The sequence below is a fragment of the Aythya fuligula genome, chromosome 6, assembly GCF_009819795.1.
Source record: "Aythya fuligula isolate bAytFul2 chromosome 6, bAytFul2.pri, whole genome shotgun sequence".
Classification (NCBI taxonomy): domain Eukaryota; kingdom Metazoa; phylum Chordata; class Aves; order Anseriformes; family Anatidae; genus Aythya; species Aythya fuligula.
Window position 1 is genome coordinate 1,661,810 of NC_045564.1, and position 15,148 is coordinate 1,676,957.

Below are 15,148 nucleotides of genomic sequence, written 5' to 3' on the forward strand. Positions count from 1 at the left end.
TGAACTAGAGCTGACTTATGACTTATGTACAAGCATAGTATTGCTGCATCACCTTGGGGCAAAAATTCTCCATTGAAGTTTTCCCTATTGTTTATTGGGCTCTGCACATCTTACCCCTTGGATTTTTTTTCTTCTTGCAGTGAATGACTTCTGTCCCTTCACATGAAAAAGGCTTCTCATGTTCTAGCAAGTACAGTCCTCAGCATTGAACTAATGCTTAGAAAACAGAAGCCAGAGAGGTCCAGCATTCAGGTTCCCTTTGCATTACTCTGTTTACAAAACTGTATAAAATACTCAGAATCCTCTTGTTTGTGTATTTTATAAAATAGCCTTGACAGGTTGTTTTTGTTGTAATTTATTTTTTAAGAATTGCCCTAGAAATTGACCGGTGTTAGGGTATTACTACAAATTACTTTATTTTTGACCATAACTGCTGCTAGAACTCTGAATTAGTTTTGTAAATCTAGGAGGTATGTTTTTTAACATTTGTGGGGAAAAAAAAAAAGGAAAAATACACTCAGGATGCTTTTTAAACTTTTTTCTAAATTGTCTTTAAGCACTAAATAACAGAAAGTTGCATTTAAATAAACCCAGTCAATATGGACCGGAAAATTCACATTGCTAGCAAACAGTGTTCAGAGCGGCTGCACTAAACAATTCTGAGTGTCTGGAAGGAAGAGATGCTGCTTGTCTTGAGGAAGTCACAAGTAAGTTATCTAAAGCTTTCTGGAATGTTTGTGGAGAAAAACTATAAATGAAGAAAGGACTTAAATATTGTTTTGCTATGTCCAACTTGCATTAATGGCTATAAGATAGGCAGTCTTTAATTTGGATTTCACACAATTAGATTTTACACCATTTAAGAAATATGTTACATTGCTGTTGTGCAACAGTGACAGACATGAGAGAAGACTGGACTTCACACAAAGGGAGACAAAACAGACACCATATAAATGTGAACTCCCCAATGAAAATAAGTTTAAACAGGCATAGCCCATGTTAATTGTCTTGCCTAGGGAAACACCAAAATGCAGAACATGAGATGTGTACAGAAAATACGTATGTTTATCTAGATCACTATCCGACTGTTTAGCAAGTACTGTGTTTAAAGAAAAGAATTACAAGATCTCATGTATCATGTACTTTTGGTGTTTGAATGGGTTTTATACAGTAGTTGTCTCCAAAGCTTTTGGAAAGAAATATCTTGTTTTGTGCCTTTCAAAGGGATACAGGCTTCTAATTTATATTGTTCCAAGAAAAAGTCCTGGTTTTAATCACTATGATTACTGTTTGTATCATGGTTATGGTTGCCTTAGCACAAAGATAACTCCAAGTTTTCTTACTGTGAGGTCAGGGATGAACACCCTGGAGTTCTCTCTTAATTGTTGCTCCTGTAGTTCTGTAATGTGGTGCTAAATCTGAAGTAAAACTCAACCCAAAACTCGTCCTGGACATCTGGACCAGATATTTCATTCTTCATTCAAGGCACAGAGCTGTGTTACTTGCTAAAGCAGATATAATCTAGCCTTAAGCTAGTGCTAAAGGCAAGAGGGACTGTGATACAGTAATACATTACAATTACACTGTATCTTAATGCTTTCCACCATAAATGCTGAACAAATTTAAAAGAAGCAGGAGGATGTGTTGAATCTTGAATAAAACATTACTACACAAACATAAATACCATGTTTAATGTCCACAGGCATATAATCAGACTTGGCATTTCGATATACAAAGTAACTGTATATGCATTGCCCTAAAGGATGCAGGGGATTCTGGAACAAGGAAGGTGAGAAGAACCATACCCTTGAGGTATATGGTACCTTGGTAAAAACTCCTGCAGAGGAAACCTGGGAGTGGTCAGCTTTATTGTCCTGCCATCATGCCAGTTGCAGCATGCTTCATCCTCTTGCACAGGGCAAAGTCACAATCATCAGAGTCACAATCGTTTGTCCCTCATCAGGCAACCTTCTTAATCAGTCAATAAAAATGCATTCAAATACAATTCATTCATTAAAACACAAGAGTGTTAAAGTGTAAGTGCTCTTCCAGAAGACTTTTTCAACTGTCATTACAGTTTGAGTTAACACCAGGCAAAACTAGATTACAGTTTTGATTGCTGTTTGCCCGAGGGCACTGTGGAGGTGGAGACGCATAGATTTTGCTAAACCATCTAAGCAGGTCTAAGGAGCAGGTGCAGCATACATGCTGGTTGATCTCTGAAGGAATTATTTGACTAGGACGAAGCTAAACCCGTGCTGGATAGGCCTTCTTTTCAGCAGCACAATTTAATGAAGATCAGGTAAATGAAAGATGTAGACTGGTTTTAACAGTGTTCTCAGCCACCCCTTGTTCCTTGGAACATCTGTTTGCTTCAAGGAGGTCTCTGAGGTCAGGTCTCTCAGACTTAGTCCAGACTACTATCATGTAGAGTCAAAGTTTAGGACCAAATCTTTGTAGAAGCAGGATGACCTAATCCTGCCGTGTCCGTGGGCTACTCTCAGGCTCCATCTGCATTCAAGTCTTCCCTCTACACTAAACAAGTATTGCAAATAACATGTATAGGTTCCCTAGAGATAAATAATACCACTGATTGCAGAGAAGCTGGCAATCAGTTCTGTTGCAGCAGATCAGAGTGCAACAACACCTGTACTGAAGCTACATTGTATTGGCAGGTCCACACAGAAGAATAAGCCAAGGTAGAGCTGAACTGATCCTTGGTCAACCAAGCACAAAAACTGAACATGTTATAATCATCTTCAACTTACTACAATGTAAGTCATCTATCTGCTTCAGATACTCTTTCCCAAGTTTGTTATTCCATATTAAGATGGGTTAAACAAATTCCACGAATTCTTAAGAAGGTATAACATCACACACCTAATGAATTCCGTATATGCACCTAAAATAGCCCAAGGCTTATGTTCTCTCATGACCCAGACATCATCTGTCATTAGCAGAAGCCAGTCCTGCCAGTTCTTCCCTGTCCTGGCCACGTCATCACCTAGCCACAGCTGCATGACACTGTTTTCAGCAATTCACCAGATTGCTCTGCAAGCCAGTGCAAGATGTTTTGCAAGCACCTGCCAGGCCTTATTGTAAAGCTGATAAAAGCGATGAAAGCAAAGATGTAGCAGATCAGCAGCACACAGTTTACAGTAATGATACATACAGAATAATTGCTTTGCTATAAATAGTGGTTTTGTTATGGTCAGCCTCATGATGCAAAGCACCTGAGTCAAAAGGACAAGCATGGTAACTCGTCTCTCATGCACACACACAGACACACACACACAGAACAATCCCTGTAATGTAGGTGAAAGGTAGGAGGTAACAAACCAGAATTTACAATTTAAACAAGAATTCCTAGGTCACCTATACACGGGTGTCCTAGGAGCATGTTTTATTTGCAGTACCTTCTCAGTGATACAAAACTATCTTGGATAAGTAAGGTTGCTGATTCTTCTAGTACCTGGGTGCTGTCAAGGAGTCTCCTGGTGGCAGGTGATGCTCTCCCTGGGCTGGGAATCACCCAGTGAAATGAGCTCATTTCCTGCCCAGCTCACGTAGGCCTTCCTGCTGCTGAGCTGGAGGTGTTGGGTGCTCATCCTGCTCTCTGGGAAGGTGTAAGGGGGAAGCTCTGGTTGCTTTTTCTGCTGGGGAAAATGCAATATTTTATGATGCTGATGACTGTTTGGGGAGTCTTTATGATTATTAATGAAGAGGTTAAAGATTAATACGTAAGCCTCGGCAAAGCCAGTAAAAGTATCTAAGAACTGCCAGTTATGGAGAAGGCTGATGAATCTACACAACCAAGGTAAGCACAGCTTTCAAAAGGGTTTCTGCAAGGATTTGGAGGAGGGGAAGGAGAACCACTGAAACAAGTGAATGCTGGAAAAAATATATGCTAGCTGTTAACTTTCAGACAAGTATTTAGTTTATGAGCAGCAACAAAATATGAAGCATGTACAATATAACTTCTCAAAGTATGGAAGTAGTACCTTGAAGCTTATGTAATTGCATACGTAATGGTTTTGCATATTTGATGCTGACTTTGGCAAAAGAGGAGGAAACAAACTATTCTAGAATAGGAGGAAGGGTCTGCCTTCCATCCATGTGTAAGGGCCAATAAAAAGTTTAGGCAACTGAAGTTCTGACCAATATGAGCTATCAGATACTTCCCTGAGCCTATTTTCTTTGCTCTCTGAAAAGAACATGCTTGCATTCTTTACTATCTCCTTGGAGCTGCTGTCTTCAAAGTTCACCAGCTGGTCATTTTTCAGACAATCTAGCTGCAGGCTGTCAAACTCTGATTTGAACCAGTGCTGAGCTTCTTTCAGGTTATTTGTCACCTAGGGAAGGCAGTGGTAATTAGAACTGCAGAGAGAACAGTTAATGCAGGCTGTGTTCCAGTTCTTGAGCTGTGTGAGGAAGGGCAGCAAGGCATACAAATGTTTGCTCAAATCTCTCTTCTGTACCTAGGGGTGGGAGCTGACCGTAATGCTTTCTTTCATTGAGGTGAAGTGGGTGTGATAGAGACGTCCTTGCTACAAAACTGCTCCGCTTTTAGGAGAGTAATGAAGTCAGTACAGTTTTCAACACAGTGTAAAATACAGAGACATTGGGGAAAGAGGGAGGAAAAAATGGAGGCTGAGTACCACAAACTCCTGAGAAATATCTGTGAAGAGAACTAACAAGTGCTGTGGAAACATTATCCTGCTATCAAGTTCTCTTTCTAGTCTCAGAACAGTATTTGAATTGGTAAGACCTCAAGCTGGGGCACCTCTATTCCTTTTTAATTTTAATTTATACTGGTTAGTACCCTATAAAGCATCTAAAACCCTAGATTTTCCACCTCAAACTACTATAGTTATTAACACAAGTTACAATAATTTGGCTGCTGCTGTGAAGTAGTACAAGGATAAGGTAATGCATGGACAAATGACTTTTCAGGGGATGGTGGTGAATGTGGTTTGGAATGATGTCACGTACAAAGTGATGCAAGAGCAGCTCAGGGCACAATTTACTTGGCCACACCACTTTTCTTTATTTGATTAGGACAGATATACCCCGAGCCCAATTTTAAAAAAAAAAAAAAAAAAAGGCTGAGGGAAGCTCTTCTTCCAAGCTCTGCTAAACTAAATTACTCACATAAGAGATGAAACTGTAATCTTAAAAGTAAAAAATAAAAAATAAGACAAACACCACTTAGTTCCTTTGGAGTTGACAAGGTCAGGAACGTACCTCCTTCTTCACCAGAGACCTATATTTGAGATTTGAAGTTTTACTTGATGCAAATACTGAAACACCAACTTATTACTTCCAGTGAATTATAATTCTAATGCTAACTGGTCTTGCCTGTTCTGACACCATACTGGCTTGTTTCAGTTTTTCTATTTCCTCTTTACATTTCTTCAGATGTTGGGTTGTTTTTTCTAGTATCTAGGTAGAAAAAGTAAAGTTTTTCTAGGAATTTTTTCATGGTGCAAATAAAAATCTGCACTATAGTAGAAGGATTCTCCAATTTTTGCTGTAAATAACTTAAGAGATTTGTTTTTTAAAAAGAATCTCTCTAAAGTCAGCTATGTAGTGAATTTATGTTGTTACTTGGTCTTTCTAGACTGGAGCAAATACACTGAGATTTACAGGAACATCTCTGAACTGGGATTCAGAGTCTTTCTACCACTTCTTCTATGTCCCCAGAGGCTTTACATAAAAATATTTCCACAGCTGTCTCACCATATATGCGTGCTGCTACCACTTTACCTGACGCTCGTTTTCCAACTGATGCACTCGCCTTCTCTCCACTTCTAGCTGGGTCTCCAGCTGCCTGTTCTGCACTTGCACTTTTTGTTGGTTTTCCAACAATATTTGCATCTCACTACGCAAACTCTTCAACTCTGACACAAATTGTTAGATGTGCTGTGACTGAAGACAACAACACAAGAATTACATTCCAATAATTTTGTCAGATCGGTCTCTCTCTCAGACTGGGAACTGGTCAGGAAAGCTCACCTGTTCATAATTCTTCTTCTGATATTCCTCCTTTATTGCTTCTATTTCTCTCAGTTCAGTTTCAATCTCCTGGAAGTTGTCGAAAGAGAAACAAAACGTCAGGAATTTCTCAGGATGTTACTATTACTGAAGTCAAGATGACTCATGCCCCTTGTGGAGATGGGAACAAGCAGGTGACAAAGTTGCTGAGGAGCTTAGATTCTCACTTGGGAACAGGTACTAGTCAAACCATAAGTTTTACGCCCTACAAAGAATGGGAAGGGACCAATCACTAGACAAAGCAATCTTTGGTTTGGTCAATCATTAAATAGACCATCTACAAAATGATAAAGTATGTAAATGCTACTATAAAAAAAACTATGGTGGGGGGACACAAAAGGGCTCCATGGCAGCATACTGGATACAGGGAGCAGGGAGGGATATGACTAGAAAGGTTATGTAATTTCTATGCATAATAGCAATTTTATGCTATTGATCTGGTCAGAATTTTGGGGCAGAGTTAGTCTTATTTTCTGTCTCACCCCACTAAAAAGGGACAACAGCAGTCCTATTCAGTAGGAGAAAAAGGAGTTCTCAACTAGATTACCTGTGTCCATTGAAAAACATGTACATACCTTTATTCTCCCTGCGTTAGCTTTAGTGACCAAGCAACATTTGACTTGAGCTCTTTGGCTTTTTAGCTTTTCCCTGTAACTGGATGAAGTCTTTTCCAGCTCTAGCACTTTCTGCCGCAGGTCCCTGTTAGCATGGGAAACTGCAACAAATATGGAGGATGATCCTTGAAGAGCCTTCTTTAGCTAGGGGACAGGAAGAAGTGAGTTCACGTTAACAGTAAAAACTAGTTAATTCTCTACAACAACAAGCAGAGCATCAAATTGATTGGCTATATCTGAAAAAAGCAACAGCACACAGTGGTTTTAATACCATTGTAACAAAGGAACAAAAATGCATGCTGGGGTCTGAGTTAATACTAAGGTTATGCTGAGTATTATGAGCTGGTCCACAAAAAACAAGGAAGCATCCATCCTATAGCATATCCTTGGTGATTTCTATACAACCTCAGAATATCCTTTTGAAGCCATTGGAATGACTGATATAAATGTTGACATCATGTTCAATAAGGTATATGGTGTTGCAGGGTATTCAGTGGGACATGGAAGAAATTAGACAGTATGGACATTGCTGTGCGTGGCCACCAAGATGTCTGTCTACTACATGCCAAAATTTATTGTGAACAGGTGATGGATAACTCCATCATGAATGGAAAAGGAGATATTTGTTATGAGCTGCTTTTGTTCTGGTGAAAATTGGACATTGTAAGGCCTCTTTCTATGGAAGCCACTCACTGAAATCTTTTAACTATATCCCTTTTCACCTCAGTAGACTCTTGATGGGCAGCCTTCCTAGAAACCTCTTGTTCAGCATGGAACTGCTTCTCCAAAATCTCTGTTTTCTATGTGCATCTTTTCCTCAATCTTGATTTTTTCAATTAACTGCTCCCTTTAAAGTGAAGAGGTAAATTCAGTTACTCACACGTACATTTAGTAATGTTTTACTTTTTAAATATGTGAATAGGATAGAGAATTCCACTAAACGTTTTTTAGCTATATGCTTTGCAACGCTTGTTTAAAGTTTGGAGTGGATTTACATATTTAAATATTCCATTTGTTTCCAAGGAGGTTTAAAATAGCTGTACAAGACTTTTTAAAAAAAAAACAAAACAAAACAAAAACAAAACAAAAAAAAAAAAACCACCAACTTCGACTCCAGGAAATTAGATGGCTAAGCCTGTTTAGACAAGGATAACAAGGATATTCAGACTGCACCAACACTTACTTGTTTTGAGGTTGTACTTACTGGTGTTAAGTTTGGATTAGAGGATTTTAACAGCTATCCTTTGGTCTCTTTGCTCTACCTACTACAGGCCGCTTTAAAGTAGAAGTAATATCTGCTATCTTAATGGAAGAGGTGCTTTTAGAAATACCATAATGACCCTGAGCAAGCAGTACAGCAGAACAGGTTCTAGAGTCATTACAGGAATGGGTGGAAGCGCCCATTTCTGTAGCTCTGTGTGAGGCTATCATACTGCTGGCTCAGCGTACACTCAATGCTGACAGATAAGCACCGTAAAAAGCTCTGTTAGTAAAAAGTAATGTTTTTCCTCAGGTATAGTATCTGGGATCTGGTCTTACCTGCAGCCCATCAGCTGTTGATGCTCAGCTTCTTTACTTTTCAGGTCATACTGAGTGCGGATCAGTTTGCTCTGCAGGACGTTATTGGCCTGCTGAACTTCTTCCAAACGAAGAGCAAGTGTCTTTTTGTCCATTCTAGCAACTTCTAGTGCCTTAGAAAGTGGTTCCAACTGTGCAGTAACAACAGATCAGACTTATATTTACCCAAACTAAAAAGTTTACACAGAAATATTTGCTTCCATTCCCAGTCAGTATCAGGTTACAGGAAGTAAGTCTGTTTACCAGCTGTCTCATTACAAATGTCAGACACCTAGATGGGAATACTTATGAAGCCAATCACTTACTAGCTTAGTCAGAAAATCAGAACTTGTCATGTAACCATGACTCCCCTGGAAAAAATGTTCTTTGGTTTGTGTTTGGGTTGTGAGGTAATTATTTTTAAGCTAAGTATTATGGAGGAGAGAGGGGAAGAAAGCAACTTCCTGGACTTCCATTCCTTCTGCTCCCTCTTCTTTCAAATAAGAAAAAATAAAAGGCTTCATGTATATTTCAGAAATCTCTGTCCATTTTCTGTATGCAGCTGCGAACTATAAAACCTTCACCTGTGCTAAGGAATTTTTCTTTTCAAGGAGTTGCTTGCCACCTTCAGCACTTGGATAATGATTTTCCTGTTCCACAGCCAAAGGCTGATGGGCTTTTTTTTGCCTCTGTTCATGTGAATGTATCACACCATGATGTCCTCACCAAAAAAGGAGAGATAACTGTCTTGACCCCAAAAATGCAATGTTGGTTGTTACCATTGAAAAACATGTTCTCTACCTGGCTGCCGTGCTGCCTTCCCATGGCAACCAGTTTGGCTTTGTGATGTTCCAATTCTGTTTCTAACATCTGTATTTTCTGCTGACTCTGGCTCCTGAAAATGGAAATCAGATAAATAACGTATAAGTCAACTTGTGCACATCTCCTCTGATGTGGTAACTATCTTCAAGTTTGGAGCTCTAGCTTACCCATAGTAAGTTTTGCCTGTCACTGAAGTTATTTTTTTTAACATTCTTTTCACAAGATGTGTGATACCTGACAAGCCAAATCTTTACAAGTGCAGTTCTTGCAGCTATAGCCACAAACATTCAGTGTATTTTGCTCATTATAGTAAGTATGCTTCAGTTTGGCAGGAAAGGCTATAGGAATTGTTCAGGCTAACTTTTCCTTATTAGCCAGAGCATGGGAAAGGTGCCAATCTTCCACTGAATCTGTCTTCACCACACTGCTGATAGACCAGAGAAACAGAATCAGCTTCATTCACTTGTCTTTTCTGCAGTTGCTGATTTCAGTGTCCTTGTGTCCCAACTCTGTTTGTACTGCATCCAGAACTGCCTGCATCTTGCTATGAGAAGCTAACACGTGCTCCAGCATCATTATCACCTTCCTGTTACTGTCCTTTGCTGCCTCCAGCTGATGCTGCAAGTTTGCCATCTGCAGTACAAGAAATCATCAGGCAAATTAACAGGAAAATCACCATTTATTAGTTTGATTCTTTAATAACTAACTAGTGCTAAGAGTATGCAATGGTCTTGATCATGGAAAGTGTTCTCTCCAAGTACATGAACTTTGTTCTACCCCTGTTTTAAGTCCAAACTGTGTGTTACTGTTGGTTTTTTTTTTTTTTTTTTTTTTTTTTTTTTTTTTTTGTAGGAGATGAGTGGGTTGGTTTTGTATTATTATTATTTTTTTTATTGACAGTTCCAATACTTCTGAACTCTGGGCACCTAGGAAACGCCACAAAGGCACAAAGCTAGGTTTCTCAACAAAATCAGTTGTTAATTCCTAATTTGTTTAGCCTAAGTTTTCACCTACATTGTTTTCAAACAAAAAACACATGTTAATTTTCAGCCATTTCTTCATTGCCATCAACTAGTTAATTGAAATTAACTGTCTTTATAAATTGGATGTCAGGGTTATCACTCACCACATTAAAGTTTCCTTTGTTAAGCCCAGTAGACGATAAAGTTTTCAAGAATCTTGGTGAGAGAACATTTATTTTATCCTCCAGTTTTTCTCCCATGTTCTTTACAGCATTTAACAGAATTTTCAGGCTGACCATAGGACTATCCCCACATTCAGAAGCAGAATGTCTTGAATGTTTGTATCATTCAAAATGAACTTGGTGTGAAGTAGAGGGGAGAGTACAAGCACGTAAATTGGATTCCATAACTTCTTCTTTTGAGCCTGCAGCTGACCTAGCATTATGGTCGGAAGATTTCTACTGCCAAGAACTTGCTGGGGATTTTTTTCTTTTTGGTGCCATTTCCACCACAAAATCCATCAGCTCTCATTGGCTATGTAGATGAGAGCACAAGAAAAAGTGAGAAATTAACGAAATACTCTCTAAACCACCTATTTACTTTAACAAATAGATACTATGATTTTATTCCCAAGTTTACGTTAATTTGAGAAGACTTTGTCACATGTAGGATGTCTTAAGGCACACTAAACAGTTGAAGCTCTCGTCTGTGATACTTTCCATAGCTTATTATCCAAACCTGCACAATTTCCCTCTTGCCAGCAGCGAGACACAGTGCTGATAGAACTGCACCAGAAGGCTGTGCTTCCCTGACTGTGGTGTCACCGGCCGTTGTAGCTCTGCAGTGCCATGGCAGCCTCCTGGCTCCAAGTGCCCGCCTGGGCTGTACCTGCTATGGGAGCTTTCTACAGCTAGTTCTCTGTAACTGAAAAGCAGCAGAACTCTTCCAAAATCTGAAAGTGTTCGGGTTATAGATTGCAACTATTAACATAATATCCAATTCCCTTTGATTTTCTGATGATGGAGAATTGAAGTAGAAGATAAATATTTGATTCATTTTGCTTTCTGGAAACAGCAAAAATTAGACCTCCTGTTTTCCAGGCAAACGTCCTAAACGTGGTTATATCTTCTGTGTAATTTCTAGAGTATGGCATGTAGATTATGGATACGATCAACAGTTCGTCACTTTCACCTTCCTTGTTTTTCCAACAACATATGTATTTTTTTCCCAACAACAAATGATATTTTGATCACTATTCTAACCTATAAATTCAAATAACTGTCTCAAGATGTCTGTTCACAAGGAAGAATGAACCTATAATAGTAACTGTTCTTTACAGACTCCTATTGCTTCTCATTTACCGAGCAAGCTCCTGACAGCAGACTCCATTTCACCGTCTTATATGTACAAGCTTGGTTTCACTGTCCAAGATAACACAACTCTTTGTGCTTCTGTCTATTATGACTGAGTGAACAGACTGAAGCAGAGGAACTACCTTCCTCACAGCAACATCGCTAGACAAGTATTATCTGCCACTATTTGTTCTCTAACTGGAACAAATGATAAATCGAGAAGACTATCGTTACCGTCTTGTAACCTGTGTGTTTTCTAGCCTGAAAACACATTATAAACTTGCAAATTTTGTGATTTTCATGCATGAAGTTTAGCTGAGCTTCCACAGTTCTCATATTTTAATGAAAAAGTTCTGTTTTCACCTGGAGACTAGGATGCTAGGGTTAACATTAAATGTGTTCTCTGTTCTCCAGGAAAAGGTGTGTTGAATCTGATTTCTAACGGCTATGTTAGTATTAGTTAGTCTGACCCTAATTCTGAGGAGTAAGAAGTTCTCAAAGTTGTTTTTCCTTAGTGTATTTGGTCTCTGTAGCCACAATGCACTTGCAAAGCTCGCTATTGTTTCAACGTGTATCTTGAGAGACATTACAGTTATTCCTCCAGCTTCTGCACTCCAGTTTTAAGAAAAGAAGTGTGACAAAATAGCTCAGCTTCTTTTTAGTGAAGAAAGGGAAAAGCATTAGCTTGACCGCAACACAAAAGCGGAGTGATATAGCAATTCTTCTTTGCCCAGAGCAAATGTTTTATTTTTCTTAAGTCCCATAGTAGCAAGAGCAGCAAGTGAAACACTTTTAACTTATCTTTCCATAGAATTACTTCCAGATTAGAATGAATCACCTTGTTCTAATTTAAGTATGTTTTGGATCACTTTCTTCTATCACTACCATGAGACCTAGGGCTATTGCATAAATGTAGCTTTCTCTAATAACCACTACATATTCTGTGCTGTTTTTAAAAGAACCTCAGGAATTTCTGCACTGCTGCCCCAAATTCTGACATAGGTCACACTGAAGTAAAAGCTTTACCTCCAGCACCTCATTTACTGTCCAGCTAAATAATATTTAAGAAAGCTTATGTACACTTCTTATTTTTGCTTATCACCACAGTTTGCCTCCCTCCATATTAATTCCTATATTTCGTAAAATGTTCTACGTTTCTAATCTTTCAACCAATTTTCTACTTGTATTTTTTTTTAATGCCTCCCTGTGGTTCTTAGCTATTCAACTGTTTTTGTACATTAAGCAACTTATATTTCACAAATCCTAGAGATGCTACATCAACATCATCTTGCCTTGATCTATCACCCAAAGGCAGTAAGTGATATGAGCCAGATCAAAGATGCTTTTTTCTACACCATTCTCAAAATAAAGTGTTTGTGTAGAGTCAAGAACATAGAAAGACAAATAAAAGCTTCCCTCCAAATTAAGTAGTGAAGAGCTCAGGTTAAGCAGTCATACATAAACATAAAATAAAATGGAGTTTCCCCTGTGAACTGACAATTAGGACACTGACAGGTACCTGAAGTTCTCCTTTGTCACAGGACAGTTTATTCCTGCTGTCAGTCAGCTCTGCCAAGACCTGTTGTACCTGTTGCTGGGCATACTGAGGAAAAAAGAGCAGAAATTACCATTCTGTAGGAAAAATAATGTAAAAAAACAACAAAAAAGGGTGTTCAATGTCCTGTCTCTCCCTGAATATTTTAACTTTTCCCTGTTGCTTCAGGTAGATATTTTTCACCCCTTACACATCTTACCTGCTCATATGCCCATGCAGCCAAATATTCCATTAGCCGCTTGTTCTTTTTTTTTTTTTTCTACTTCCAATTTGTTCTTTCCTTGTGTTATTTCATTTCCTATTGTCCTTATCTGTCAAAAGAAATATTACATCATTGTTATCTAAAGCCTAGATTCAAGTAAATACTGCACATCTTCCGTACCGTTGATCAGAAGGTCACAAATCAACTCTGAAGTTCAAAAATATCTGCCGAGCTGTCCTGTCCTCATTCCCTCTTCATGCTCCAGAGAGGAGGCGTTGTAAGTCAAAATACAGAATTAGTAGGAAATAGGAGAATATGTCACATTTGCCACTACAATAGCAACAAATCATCTTTCTGAAAGCAAAGCTGGTATGTAAATAAGAATTTTAGTTAGGAGGGTCCTAAAGCAGCCTTCAAGAAAATAACTTCAAAATAATTTTTTGTACCTGCTTTTAAAGATCTTCATTTTCTGACAGACACAAACAGAAACATAATCATGCAGATTCTAAAGGTGCAAAGGAATATCAATGTCCTACTTGACAGAGAAGCAGTTGTTCACATCCTGTCTCTTGAAGAGGACACTTTCAAAAAAAGCCAAGTCAATTAAGTATTGGACTTTCCAGCCTTCAGCTTGGGAAACCGTGAACAGTCATCTACTGACTCAATTTCCTTCACTAGAAGTTGTTCATTAGCTCGTGTTACCGGAGGGCACTAAGTGTTGCCGGTTCTCTTTGTGTTGTTTGCTAGAAGGCAGCTGGGTATTCTGAAGGGCAATTAAAACAGAACATACATTAAAAAATAAAAATAAAATAATAATAAAAAATAAAAAATAACGTCATGTCAAGGCACTTCAAACATATCAAGTTTTTGTCTCATCCCTATTTCCTTTAAGTTACTGACACATGACTGTGCACACTTCTAAGGACCTGACATGGCTCCTGTAGTGCAAGTCTCTTGCCAACATGTATCTTAAAATAATAATCAGAACAGTACCTGCTCTAACTTTGCTTTTAAAGTTGGGGGTAACTTCATATCCTTCTGAGCTCATTTTTTTTGCCTCTGCTATAATTAATCTCGATGCTTCTGAACTTAAAAAAGGTCTTCCTACTAGAAGCGGTATAATTCCCAACACAAGGAGTCCATTCCCAGCCCTGCAACACTTCACATCTGAGCTGACCTTTTACTTTATCTTCACTGAAACTTACTCTTTCAGAGACAACTGGCAGCACACGTGGTCCATGCAGAGGCAGTAAGCATACCTCTTCCCCCATTTAGTACCCAGCTGACCAAGGTCCTGATCTTTCTGTAGTACCAATAGTAGTATTTCTCTCTTTTCTATGCAATACTTGTGCTGTCACAACTGTGTTTTGTGGTCAGTTCTAGTTGTCCAGGGAAAGCACTCGTCATTTTTTTGCTATTTCAACAGAATACATGTAAGTGAGTTAATCTTTCAATAAATATGTACCCTTAACTGATAAAATAATTAATAAAATCAGACATTCTGCTGTTAGTAGCCTCAGCTGCATTTGTCCGCAGAATAATTATGCCTCTAAAGCGTGGTACATTGGGAAGGCCTCAAGTTCTTCCCATTCTCATTTCTATTTAGCTATTTTCCTCGGCAGTGCTTTTTTACAACTTACCTTTGCTTCTTCATCAAGCTGGGAGTGATACAGTTTTTGGAATCTAAAGATTGAAAAGAATATCAGGACAGATTTTGCTATCTGTTTGGTAATTTAAAATGGTGACATTTTGATTTAATGTTTTAGTTTAGTTCTTGAATATGCCGCTAATATATAAGATTTCTAAAATACGCATTGTTCTTTGATACTTTTCTTTAACTTCAGTATGTGACTTTACAAGCTTCCCTGCACTGACAGATAACAACAGGTCCCTGATTAAAACACAGATCTAAAAGTTGAAGTGTTTTTGGTGGAATTGGAATCAACCTTTACCTTAGTTGTGAAGACGGAAGAACTAAGTCTCCGTTACTTCAGCTGCAATGCCCGTTGTTGAGAGGCGCGGGTCCCACC

General features: G+C 38.6%; 1 protein-coding gene across 1 annotated transcript; it reads right to left on the bottom strand.

The window, feature by feature from the left end:
- Positions 1 to 979: 979 nt before the first annotated feature.
- CCDC150 (coiled-coil domain containing 150) lies at positions 980 to 13,148 on the bottom strand. Its single transcript, XM_032189954.1, is given in 12 exon segments — positions 980 to 1,012; positions 4,233 to 4,352; positions 5,359 to 5,442; positions 5,767 to 5,928; positions 6,016 to 6,084; positions 6,630 to 6,812; positions 7,446 to 7,515; positions 8,208 to 8,377; positions 9,027 to 9,120; positions 9,511 to 9,680; positions 12,881 to 12,964; positions 13,116 to 13,148. Coding segments are annotated over 12 exon segments (1,272 nt in total).
- Positions 13,149 to 15,148: the final 2,000 nt, after the last annotated feature.